Raw genomic sequence first — 13,768 nt, 5'->3', positions numbered from 1 at the left:
ATCCGGATCAGATAAAACACACACACACACACACACACACACACACACCAAACAATTTGAAACATTTCCCGCTCTTATGTGCCCATCCCCCCACATGGATCAAACCTGGCACAAGCAAATTAATACATGTTCAGTGTCTATTCTTTGTATATTTACTGCAGTTTTTCATGTATACCAGTAGTCTGATACAATATTTACAGTTTGAAAGGGTGTTCAATGAAATTTGGTGATGATGTAATAGCAGTTAAAACAGGACCGGTCAAATTTGACCGTGAACACCAAAGTAAGGGGGGGAAACGAAGATAATAGGAGGGTTAAACATTTTTTTCTTAACGTCCTAAAATAGTTCGGGTCCCTGTCAGTCACGGGCCCTTAGAATCGTCCTAACTTTTCAGCCCCTTACGGCGCCCCTGGAGGCACACAATGACCCTTATCGGAACATTGTGTAAGGTATAAATAAAGTAGAATAAAACACAGTGTACTGGCAATAAATAGGCTTGCATCTAAAGGACGCACTGTATGTTCTTCTGTCCAATAAAACCTGGACAAAACCTTCTGATTAAGGAAATAACTTTCCTCTCTCTACTCGATGACACCGTGAGAACAGTTTCAGATGAAGTGATCGCTTCAAAGCATTGAGAGTTAATGATCGCAATCATCAAAGCACCCAAGAGATATTTTCATCCTTCAGGAGACAAACAGTGTCTGCTTCACTCTACTTTTACAATCCTCACATCCCGTTGGCATTTCCCGTTGGAACTCAGGATTTAAGATTCGTCTCAGGTTCTCAGGATACACATTCTTGCCGAAAACACCTGTCGACACCTATCAAGTGGTGTCTGTCTGCTTCTCATATTAACCAGAATAAACATCTCTGAAGTTCTTAACACGGATCCCATAATCCCTCACAGCTTTCAAATGTTTTTCAGAGCTAAAGCCCATAATGACTGTTATTATAGCCAGATGTTACATTCAATTTCATTACCTCTTGTATCTCATCTAGTACGTATCTCCTTTAACAACATGCCAAAGTGTAAAGTCACTTAGAAAGCAAGATTTAAGGATCAAATAAGAAATAAATACAAGACACAAGAATGTATAATAATTGAAGAGTGTCTTGTATGTATGTATTTATGAAAATGTTGGGAAATAATGTGTCGTATTTTCTTTTCTTGTTGCAGAGAATAGCTTATTGCATCACTCCAGAGCATGAACACCATTTGGTCGCTGAGGGAAATATACGGCAGTTCACAGTAAGGGCAAATGTTTGTGCTTTTCATTAAGGGTGTTAATTTGAACTGGCTAAATGGCTGCAATTAATCTGGATATGGACACATGGAGTTGTTTGTGAAGTGCTTTATGTGTTGACTTAGAATGCATCACAATTAACAGAGATGACACGTAGGGTGTAGGCCTTTTAAAAAGTGCCTTTAAAAAAACTAATGGGGATATATATTATACTAATTGACATTATAAGCATTATACTTGTACTATTTATCTGTTATTGTGTTGCACTGTTGGAGGGGCCTGTCACCTAAGATTTGCATTGTCATATCTACACCGTAGCTATGCACACATGACAATAAAAGCCTTGAAAACTTGAAAACTTGAAAACACAAGAGGCCTCAGTAAGTAGGGGAAAAAAAGAAGTAAACGATAGAATAATTTGAATATAATAAATAGAATATATTTTACACGAGTTGCAAAACTGACCCCAAACTGTCTTCTGTTTCGCAGCTCAAGCATTGGTTGGCCATCTGATGACAAATACCCAGAATTCCCTCATCCATCCTCACATTTGGTGTTTGGAGTTCCTGTGTGCCACCAGTGGTCGGACAGACAAGAAAAGCACCAGGCTCCATCCTCTCTCAGCAGCCTGCCTCTTCTCCCTACACCACCCAAGGAAATTGTTGTAAACAGTAGCTTCACGCCCTTTGTTTTCAGAGTTAGGCTTTTTATCATTCAACCCCCTCAGAGTATAAGGTAAGGGCACCCCAGGGGGACAATGTACTGTTATAGGCCCATGGTTTTAATATTCTTCATCATCATAACTTCATAACATAATCATAACTGGACATATATGTGATGTGAGTATCATCTCCTGGAAGGAAGAGAAAGTACAATTAAAACCAAAACCATCACAATATCCTGCGAATTATATTACAGGTAACCCAAATGTTGTTTTTTTCATTATTTGTGATTACTTTTAGTTTGAAGAGAGTCTCTGTTCTTGCCGTTATCCTGGCAGAGTGGCTTATCTGTGTCAGTATCTTATCAAGCGAGACACTCCATGTTTCTTTCAGTCCATACAGGAAAAAAGTCAAGTTGTGTAGCTTTTGAATGGCTCTATTGATTTGACTCAGTCCTTTGATATCTACTGAAGAGCTGGAGGTCAACAGTGCATGAAGTTGAAGCTCCTTAGTGTAGATTTTTTAATGTCAGTCAGGCCTGATGTAATGCTTTTGAGTCACATTCTGTTACAGAAAAGGGAACAACGCATGCATCACTCCTTAGCTTTAAACAACCATGAGGCAGGCTTAACACACCTCGTATGCTTTGAAAGGCTAAACACACATAACCAGGCCTTAATCTCAAAGAAGTGACTAAGGCTGAACTGGGTTGCTTGGCTGCTAACTGAAGGGGAAGAAAATCAGCAAAACAAATGGCGTAACTGTTACAAATTGTCTTTTTTTTTATTGTTGTGTGACTTTTACTTTTTTAAATGTTTCAAATGTTCCGCACTTCTGAAGAGTATTTGTGGCTTTTGCTCCGAAGAAACACAGCGAGAAAGAGTGAGAGAAAGATAAGATACTGTGTGTGTGTGTGTGTGTGTGTGTGTGTGTGTGTGTGTGTGTGTGTGTGTGTGTGTGTGTGTGTGTGTGTTTGTTGCCGACCATACAGTATGCTTTTAGTGAACAGTACACGAAGGAATAACAATTCCTCTTTGAATGCACTGTATATTAGATCAAGTGCATGATAACATCTCTTATATATTCATTTGAAAAGTATTTTCTGATATTACACTTTTTCACCACCAAAAAAGTGCCATTATGTTCCTTTCAGAATGTTTTTTTATTTATTGGAATGAAGTTGAATTTGAGCCATGAATCATAAGAGACCCTTACTGAAAGGAATAAAGCCACAAAGAAAAAAAATCAAATATATGTGGAATATATAAGAAGATATAAAAAATATATTCTTTTGTTATGTATAATCTTATATTTATCAAATTGTTTATAACAAAACGTGAATGTAAAGTATTTTAAGCGTATCTGTCCACAGTCATAACATGGTGTTTGATGTATAGCTAAAGATGAACTATTTAGAATAAATATTCTTCAGCGTAACCCCGGGCTACTTTGTCACTGAATGTGGTTAAATACACCCTGGCTTTCCTGGACTATGTTTACAGAAATACTGTGTACAATACCAATGTCCTGTTGAACCTGAGTGACAGCTATCTATAAAGAAGTCTGAAGTATTCACACTATGATAATAAAGAATTCCTTGTACACACACCATGTGTTCCCTCTTGTCTGTTTAGTTTTAGTTTTGCTGCTGACTAAGAGCTTTCCACTCTCTCTTCCTTTGTTATTCAGCTGTAGGACTGGCACACAGACCTTCAATGTCCATTCTTTGTGCCTTTGTTAGCTAAGCTACTATTGTTCATGACCCTTTGCTGCACGCATGCTTGGTTGCCGCACACATAAGCTACTATTGAAGAAACAATATCCCGGAAAAACTATTTAGTCTATGGAAATAATAATAATAATAATAATGGGTTCCATTTATAAAGCACTTCATATTTGATTTCAAATCCCGAAGTACAAGCAGTGAGCATGAACAGTATAAATAAACATTACACAACATGGTAGAATTAATAAAAAAGCAATACAAAAATAAAAAAATAAAATAAAAAGGTGATAAAAAAGGTCTAGGCAAAGGCTCTTTTGAAGAGATGGGTTTTGAGGCCTTTTTTAAAAGCCTCCACGGTCTGTGGTGCTCTCATTTGGTCGGGGAGAGCATTCAAATAAATAATCTGAAACACGTTCTGTTTTAACGTAATACTGTGTTTTAAACAATGGTTCTGAGTAAGGCAAGGCAAGGCAAGGCAAGGCAAGGCAAGGCAAGGCAAGGCAAGGCAAGGCAAGGCAAGGCAAGGCAAGGCAAGNAAATCCCCTATGGCATAAAACAAAGCACAAGTCATGACATTGTATCTGTAGGCAACGAGATGGACTACGCCTGATAGGTTAGATACTGTTTGCCGGCTGATACAGATACAATGTCATGACTTGTGCTTTGTTTTATGCCATAGGGGATTTTTTTCATTATTGTGTCTTATGTTAATTAGTTATATATGTACAAATGTAATTATAAATAAATATATATCTCTAAGATTGATCGAGGACTTGTTTAATCTTCTGGAAAAGGTACACTAAGTAAATTGTGGAATTTAAAACTCTGAGACATAATTTTCTGATAACATTTCAGCTTTTTTAGGGTTCACAATTGTTGCTTTGCAGAACCTAAAAACATACATTACATTACAGTACATTTTCCTTTCAACTTACAAGTTTCACCTTGTCTTTTAGATTATGGCAAGACACTGAGCCAATGGGTTAGTGGATACGACGTTTCAGTTTTTTCTTGCTTATTCTATTGTCATTTTGTAATGTCACCAGAAAGTGAGCTGTGCTGCTAATGTCATTTTGTCATGGAATAAAAATATATAATTTAAATGGAGAAATCGTGGGGTAAAAAAGTACCGTAGAGTTTCATACCGTAAAACCATGACACTCCAATGGCCTCGATCAGAACAGCAAACAGTATAGAGGTCCCCGCTGCATACTTATCTAACAGGGTCAGCACGTAGATCCCACCCTACAGAGGAAGAAAGAGGAACTTAAGTGTGTGTGTGTGTGTGTGTGTGTGTGTGTGTGTGTGTGTGTGTGTGTGTGTGTGTGTGTGTGTGTGTGTGTGTGTGTGTGTGTGTGTGTGTGTGTGTGTGTGTGTGTGTGTGTGTGTGTGTGTGTGTGTGCATCTTCCTCTTTGAAGAGAAGTACACCCTTGTGTGCACTCATAATAATCAATGGCCTCTCAGACTTAAAACTGTATAAGCTTTTTTTTCCGTTGGAGGCGACTTAACGTGCACTTTGAAGAGTCGACATGTGAGCGAAGAAAAGCCTCACCTTGATGGATTTCATGTGCATCAGAGCTTATGTACAATAAATCCTTGATGTGTATCCAGGGTGGAACAATGGATATCTTGTGCCGTGGAACTATTGGAAAGGCATCATTCACTACAAATAATTGTCTTCACTTGTAAAGACAAGAAACCATGTGAATCAGGAACATAAAAGCTTTCTGTCTCGATGTCTGTTTTTTCTGGTATTGATAAGCGTTTCTTCTTTGGTCTGATACCATTTGAATGAATAGGGACGACAGACGAAATTAAAATGTCCTCCAGGATACAGCTTCAATTGAATTGTAATTAGTCATCTTGTCTCATGCAATAGCATTTAGGATCTTTCCATTGAAAGAGTTCTGTGATATTTCACTGAAACTTTCCTGTGACGACATCAAATCATCGGGCATGAAAACGTTCTCACGGGAAACAGAGACTTGACGATTAAAGCTCTCAATTACAACCCTTCAGACTCCACGGTCCAATATTACTTAGGTATACCTCCCAACTGAAGTTGTTTAAAACAAATATTTTTACAGTGTATGCAAGTCATAGTGCAGCATCCGAAGTAATTTTTTTTTAAATCCCTTTCCGTTGGGATTAGCCTTAGATTGTGAACACAGACAAAAATATTTGTTGTTGTTGTTTGTTTTTGTGTGGTTTTTGCTGTGTTTTGTGTTCAGTGTAGGTCTTAGTACTGTATCATCTTATGACTGTTGAAAATAAAAATATGGAACATAAAAACGTATTTGTGCATGGTTGGAAGGATTGCCAATCCTGCATTTGAAAGAAAAAGTAAGCTGCAGGGATTTGGTTTAATGCGGGGTTATGACAAGTACTTCCTAAGTATTGAGTGTGAATGTCTCTTTGAAATCTGATACGTACATTGGTGATGCAGAGGAGAGCAACCAGGAACGTTCCAAAGGCCGTGGCGAAGGTGAAGACCTTTCTGTTCCTCTTGAGGAATTTAAAATCGTCCGACAGGCCTGTGATCACCGCCTCCATGCCGCCCATCTGGTGGACACAAAAAGAGAGGGACATAAAAAACTGAATACAAATATTGCACCATTGAAAGTGTTGTAAAATGGAAACCTTTCCTCGACTTTGACTTGAGGATTTCAGTCAATTGTGCCTTCTTGATATTAAACATAACAAAAACATTACTGATCATTTTGTAAGAACTGCACAAGTCTGCTTTAGTATGCTGTTATACTACTCTAATGTTTTATTTTATATATCCATGGGAAATGTTTATTCTTTACAGTGGTATGTTGCAATATCCAAACAAACTTACATTTAATTCTGTAATTACAATATCCTATACTTTGGACAAAATTGAATTCAATAAAACGTCATAACCAACCAGGGCTGGAAATGTGTCTTTATTCCTATACTTTAGCAAAATGATGACGTAAAGGCAAAGGCAAAGACCTGTTACAATAAAAAATCCGTTCACAGTGCATTTCAGTTTGTAATACTGACCTGCTCCTTATCTGATCTAGTGATTAATGATCGAGACGATAAGTTAATTGCTTAGAGACATTCACCGAGAGATAACAGGAGATTAAAGCCTCCCTTTGATTCAGCGCCTGAGTCATAGGACAGATGTTTTGTTAAATGACTTTCAGCTTTTGAAATGTCAAAGAAGTACATCTTTCTCAGACCGTTTATTGGGAATCCCAATTTGAGGCCAAATGTGATTTCAGCGAGGCACAAGAGCAGCATGTAAGCTTTCTGACATCGAATTCAAACTGACACATATACGGTTTATATACACAGCACTTTAAAACCACATCATATATTTACTTAGTTATGTTCACCATTAACCAGTGTCCATGTTATTGTATTTGCGCTTTTAGACCTGAAGCTACCTCCTAAGTTTTGAACATGCATAATAATTTCTACTTCTGAACCTAAGAATATGATTGAGTTTGAAAGAACATCCATAGCATTCATCTGTTTGCAACTTACAAATTATTGATCTAATATATCATATTCCAATTACTTGTATATAAACTCTCTCGCACTATTTCTATTCTATTTGATTTGTATTTACTATTCACTATTATCTGTTTATTGTGTTGCACTGTTGGAGGAGCCTGTGACCTAAGATTTTCATTGACATATCTACACTGTAGTGATGTTCAAAGGACAATAAAAGCCTTGAATCTTGAATCTATAAAGACAGAAAGGTAGCAGTGTGGACTCACCGAGCTGTCAATGCCCAGAGTCAGCAGCATTATGAAGAACACAATAGCCCAAAACGTCGAGCCAGGCAGAGTAGAGATCGCCTCGGGGTAGATGATAAACACCAGTCCTGCCCCTGTACACACACAGAGAAACATGTACACACAACCGTTATGATTTCTGATGAAAAGTGAAACTTAAGTTCCATGACCAAATTATTTAATCATTTAATCATAGCAAGTGCGAAAAAGAAATACAAGATATACTTGCAGAATTATATCATAATACAGTATTAAACCAGGCAGTGATGGAACTGGAAATTGTACAAACACCAATAACAACATCTATTTTTCATAAAATCACATGTATTTGTATGTGCAATACAAACAGTTTATTTATATATATAGATATAGATAAAGATGTATAGATTTTTGAAGTGATCACAGGTGGTCACTCAAGAGGCATGTGATAACGCATTTCATAAAACGGATAAGTCAAATCAAGCAATCTGATTGGTTCTTAGCCGTGATATATTCGGCGTATATCAGGGTTAGAATTGTAGTTACTTTTCACAAGTCAGTATCCCTCCGCGTCTGAGAAAAAGCTACAACCGTTACAGCTGTTACATTACTTCCGTTACAAAACTAACGAACTAACTAACTAAATAACTAACTAACTAACTAACTAACTAACTAACTAAGGAACTAACAAAGCTTAAGATAAACATTTAAGGTTAACTTCGACCGCAAGCAAGCAGGAACACAGCAGAAATACACCAACCACTGCCTCCGCAGTATCACCATTCAAAAGCTTTCTGATGCGGGTCTTGAAAGCAGAGAAATTATGACCACTAGTACTGCTACTACTACTGGAAGCCGAATCTCGGGGACCGGAGAAAGTGGAGCAATATTCTCGCCACGCCAAGCAACAGCCTAGAACAAGTAACCTCGTAAGCCATTCTACTGATGCTGGACAGTTTTTCAGTGGGAGCACAATAAACGGCAACATACAAATTAATGTAAATAAATAGCCAAATAATCGATCAACGCTGTCTGTCTAATATGTTCGCTAGCTGTTAGTGTTGTTGCATAGCAACCATCTCGCACTATGGTTTGTGCAGAAGGCAACGGAGGGACTATTTTATTTTGAACATCATTATTTACTAATAAAAACTATTTACATTTGAGTGTGTATTTTTCTTTCATATTGCCACACTTAGTAACCGTTTTATAAAAGCAATAGCTCACTTCAGGCCGTGATATATGGTCATTATATCACAGCCGATATGACTATATACCACGGCCTGTCGTGAGCTATTGCTTAATTAATTCCAGAAACAACCTGAAATACTAAAAGCTGACCACTTTTGATTGGTTCACAATAAAAACGTTAAATATTATTGCCATATCTGACACCAGCCCTTACCCTCTGTTGCCACATCTTCTATGTTCACTCCATGTTTATAAGCCATGTATCCGAGCACAGAGAAGATGGCAAACCCTGATAAGAAACTAGTGACGCAGTTCACAGTGCTGGTCAGGAGAGCGTCCCTGGAGAAAGAAAACAACACAAGATCAGAAATATGTTCAAAAGTTTCTTCACATGTTCATCTCCCTTCCCTTAACCCGAAAACTGTCCAACCTACAACATCCACGTTATCACAATGCTGTGTTTTAACTTTGGCTAGAGTTAACTTTAGATATTTTTAAAGAGGGACTAAGTGTCGTTTTATAAAGAGACATAAAGCCAGTTTTATTCCTCTGACTCACAATGTAAAGTCTTAAAGGGGCCATGTGTCACTTGATATCTTTCAAGTTGTACATGGCTTGATCATCTGCCAAACACTGAGTCTCAGGGGTGATATTCAGGTTAATGAGAAGCTTTTGTTCTCCGCTGCTTCGAGTGAGCTGCTCTGTGTTTACAAACCTGAGCTTATCGGACAAACACGGTCAACTTGACCATGGCTATCTCCTAAGCTGAGAAAGCAGAATTCTTTCAATAAAGCTTATTCTCCCTGGTGACTTTCCATCTAAAGAATGCCTTCCTTTTTCTTCCTGTGCAGGCTGTGATGGAACCATTTAAAGTGTATTAATTGGTATTCAACACAGGTGCAGCCTCACATCACTGTGCCTCACTTAAGAGCATGCATATGACACTAATACATGATTTCAGACGTGAAATATGCACACAACCCTGATGAGACAAATAAGTGATGAGGTAAATTAGTCAAAGAGAAAGGAAACTGTCTTTTTTAACAACCGAAAACTTTTCCAAGTCATTAGCACTGTTATTTGAATACATATATCATAATTAGCTTAACATACTATTACAAGATTTAGATGTCAAGTAGGCCTACATTCCAGAAAGTTGGACTTTTTCAAATCATTGTTTATTAGAAAATCTTTAGTTATTATAGCCTAACTGAATTCAGAATATATCATGGAGATAAACCAGATTAGCCATTTCAACAAGGGATCATTTGAAAGGGAGCATTTAATGTAAAAAAGAAACAAAGATTTGTCAGAAGACTGCGTCGTTGTCTTGTACTTTTCTGATTGCTTTTGAGGTTTTCTTTGAATCCCTGAGTTTTATTTCTCACACAGGTGATTGTTATGGAGAACAGACTGCTACACTCACTGCACCATACAGTACCTAATGCAGAGTTCCTCCATCTGTTTGGGCATTCAAACAAAAGTCTGTGTTTAGTGGAAGTCTTTCTAAAAGCACCGGCTCTTCCGGGCTTCTCCCATTCACCTATAGTTCAGATTTGCTCGTTTGCTGCATAATGCAAATCCCACCTGCCAGCAGTCCACCACATCTCGAAATAGGACATGAAAGGGAAGGAAGGCAGAAGGCCTCATTGGAAGAAGAAGGTGCAGGAAATGAGAGCGGACAGAAGAGGAAGGGGTCCATAATGTTTATAACTTACAGTAGAGCACTTATTTAGCTTATAGGAGCCCCTGTGATTTACATTGCACCTGTGGGAAAATAGTGAAATGTAATTGATAAGAACCGTTTTACTTTAAGATAGCTGTAATTTAGCGGCAGGAGCATGCTTTGATTTACGTGAAGCTTCACTGAGATATTTTGTGTCTTCTAGTGAGGTATATTTACAACCATTCAAGATTAAACTTCTGTTTTTCCAACAGCGTCTGCCTCCAACCTCCCCCATGTGGAAAAAGATAAGCTCACTATCTCGTGCCTGCTTTTTCTGAAGAAGAGCGGCAGTATGTCAAACCCAGTCAACATTCAGCCTTTGGCTATTATCAAGAAACCTTTCCTGGCCTGCACTTTATCTGTCCTGTTAACACCTGGCCATTCGGGTCAGATGTACAGATTAGCATCATCTCTGCTGCTCTGTGATCCAGTTACATGCAAGGAAACAGCTTGAAGCGAGCAGGATGTTGTGTTACTGTGGGCTTGTTGTGGACTATCAAAAGTTATAAATAACATATGCAGGCTCTTACCTGTAGCAGTTGTTGTCAAATTTGTTATAACTGGCAAAAGCAATGAGCACCCCAAAGCCTGCTCCCAGTGAGTAGAATATCTGGGTGGCAGCATCAATCCACACCTATGGCACAGAGAACAAATCATTTAAACTCCTACAGTGTAATAAATCCACAACGACTCTGACGTAAGTATTACTCCCAGAGAAGAACATCAATGGAAAGATCTGAAGTCCCATTCAGAAAGAAATATCCAATAAGAATAACATAAAACTGATGGTCTCTTCACTATTGAAACCTGGAACAACAGACTGAAAGCAATAATCATTTTAACCATTCATAGTCTCTCCAAAAAAGCAGTCTCTGACCTCCAGATTGTTGAGCCGCTTCAAGTCTATGCTGAGGTAGGCCTTGATGCCATCCTTGGCTCCAGGTAGAGTTATGCCTCGGATCAGCAAGACAACAAGGACAATGTAGGGCATGGTAGCTGTGATGTACACCACCTGAATACACACACAAACAGATAAAAGCGTGAAAACACAAAATATTAATGTTTTCGTTCACCAAACAGACACATAATTACTGACAGTGCTCCTTAAAATGGTTCAAAATCCCTCTCCTACTGTCTTTCTGAGTTAAAGTGCTAGGCTAACACAGCAGAGAAAAAAACAGTACATACGTCATGTAAAACTATACGAGAACAAACATTGTGTTTGGAACTTAAATCACAGTGTTAACAACCTTTTATGGCATGGGTGAAAGTAACTGCAGTTTACACAGGGCCGCCCCTCCCTACAGGCAGATCATGCAGACTGCGAGGGGGCCTCACCTCGCGGAGGGGGCCTCACCTCGCGGAGGGGGCCTCGTCTTGCTGAGGGAGCCTCAACTGCACGGTTTGGCGCTGAGAGGCTCCACTAGCAACCCCCCCCCCCTGTCGACAGTTGGGCCTCATCTTCTAACTTTGTGTGGGGCCTCAAGTTGGCCAAGGACGGCCCTGAGTATACATAACACATTAAATGTAAAGGGGAGGACAGTCTCCAGGTGTCAGAATGTTTATTGCTGCCTCTTGACCTTTTGTCTCAGTAACAACCTTTGACAGTAAGCTGCTTTACAAGATTTCTGTGTAATGTCTGTGTTACGCAATCACAGCTACAATTTGTAGGTGTCATAAAATGCAAGGGTTATATATAGTTAAATAAACAAAGGTAAAAATGGAGAAAGCAACATTTGGTGGTCCAGGCCTGTACCTTCCCTGAGGATTTGACACCTTTCCACAGGCTGAAGTAGAGGATGAAGAGCACCACCACCAGACACAGAGTCAGCTCCCAGCGGGGCAGGCCAAGGTCCTGGATACCCCTACTCTCGTGGAGATGCAGCACACCCCGTCTGCAGAAAGACAAACACACACACAAAACTGAAAAATGTATACTGTATCATTATCTCCAGGGGATATATTTTAATTCTTATACACTGTTGTCAACTCGGACGATTTGATGTGAAGTCCTTATTCTATGGTGTGTTTTCAACGGTGTAACGGCATCAGGACCCAGACACTTAAAAAAAAACAGACACCATACAACCCCTTCATGCAGAAATGGGCAATTATGGCTATGGTCAAAGACAACATCAGGAATGTGCAAACCCAGGTGCATACAAGATAATACATAACCAGTGAAAAGAGAAACAGAAAAACCAATTCAAATATGGAAAGAGAAGTACGGCTTATTATTGGTGTGAGCATTACATTGACAAGAACAAGAGCACCAAAGATATACAGTACAAGGTCACGAGGTTTACGAGGAAACAGTGGAGCTGCAGGAACCCTTCTGAACAGTATAAGGAGAAATGGATTTGAGAAGGCAGGGGTACGAGGGGGAACACGGAGCTATCATGAGTGGGGTCTATTCAGGTGTATAGGCCTGGATCGTGGAAATTGAAAGCTTGCCAAATATGTACACTGTGCTGCAGTGCCTTCACTAAAATAGCCCTCATCCGCACAGAGAGAGAAAAAACAGGACAAAGCTACAACCCTGAAGAAGCAGATGGAAACACTCCACTTTGTTTTTCTAGTGCTTCTCCAAACAAAAGTACTGGAAAGTGTGAATGCAAGGTCAAAGTTGCTGCAGGCGAAAGATGTAGAAATCCAACAATCAGCCAGCCTCCTGAAAACCATTCAGCTCCTATCTGCATACTGAGACGATTGTTACCAGGTCCAGAGAACAACTCTATTGCTGAGAACACAGAGTATGTTTGTGGAAGTTTGCAGAAGAAACTCCATTGCAATAAACTTTGTTAGGCTCGGGGACGGCAAGAGTCATTTCAGGATTAATGTATTCAACTTTGGCCCTTCAATATCACCCATTTATCACAGAGGCTTTCCCTCAATGTGGGATATGACTAATCTGTTTCAGGCCATCCATTCTAACACACTGAACAGGACTCAGGATGATGTACTTTACCCTGTGCGCACAGAGCCTTGTCGATAACTATGGCAGAGATTTATCCACAAGTTTCTCCGGCCATTTCCTCAAACACGATATAAAATATGAACTGGAATATGAAATATGAACAGCAATTTCCTTGTGTTGGCCAAAAGGATATTGCTAAAATGCTTATTATAGAGGATCATTTAATGGTGGCCTAATGAAGTGTGCACTGCAATGCTGTTAACCCTTAAATTACATGTCAAAATAAATTGATTAAGTCCTAATAAAGGANAAATATGTTCTTTATGAGGACCACAGATGGAAATTAGCTATTAGCTATAATCTGACATATTGCATCTCTTCTCTTTGCTGAGATTAATGTTTTTGTATGCATGGTCCTTCTATAAATAAATAAATAAAAAATAAATAAATTAATAAATAAATAAGAAGAACGTCTGTTGGTTGATCTGTATAGCCTATAGGCTTCTGCTTGTAATGGATCAGAGTTTATGTTCAAATGAATG

At 38.9% G+C, this 13,768-nt stretch overlaps 1 protein-coding gene across 1 annotated transcript in view; it reads right to left on the bottom strand.

The window, feature by feature from the left end:
• Positions 1-4,734: 4,734 nt before the first annotated feature.
• The window catches only part of slc6a2 (solute carrier family 6 member 2), a 19,813-nt gene continuing 10,779 nt past the window's right edge, over positions 4,735-13,768 (bottom strand). The window contains exons 5-11 of the mRNA XM_010776415.1: positions 12,066-12,204; positions 11,187-11,321; positions 10,840-10,943; positions 8,798-8,922; positions 7,396-7,508; positions 6,071-6,199; positions 4,735-4,881 (exon numbers count right to left, since the gene is read on the bottom strand). Coding sequence (XP_010774717.1) covers positions 4,735-4,881; positions 6,071-6,199; positions 7,396-7,508; positions 8,798-8,922; positions 10,840-10,943; positions 11,187-11,321; positions 12,066-12,204 — 892 coding nt within the window. The remainder of the gene's footprint in view (positions 4,882-6,070; positions 6,200-7,395; positions 7,509-8,797; positions 8,923-10,839; positions 10,944-11,186; positions 11,322-12,065; positions 12,205-13,768) is intronic.

The sequence above is a fragment of the Notothenia coriiceps genome, unplaced genomic scaffold (assembly GCF_000735185.1).
Source record: "Notothenia coriiceps isolate Sejong01 unplaced genomic scaffold, NC01 NC01_scaffold00016970, whole genome shotgun sequence".
NCBI lineage: Eukaryota > Metazoa > Chordata > Actinopteri > Perciformes > Nototheniidae > Notothenia > Notothenia coriiceps.
Note: the sequence above shows the minus strand (reverse complement) of the source record. Positions and strands in the feature narration are given on the sequence as shown.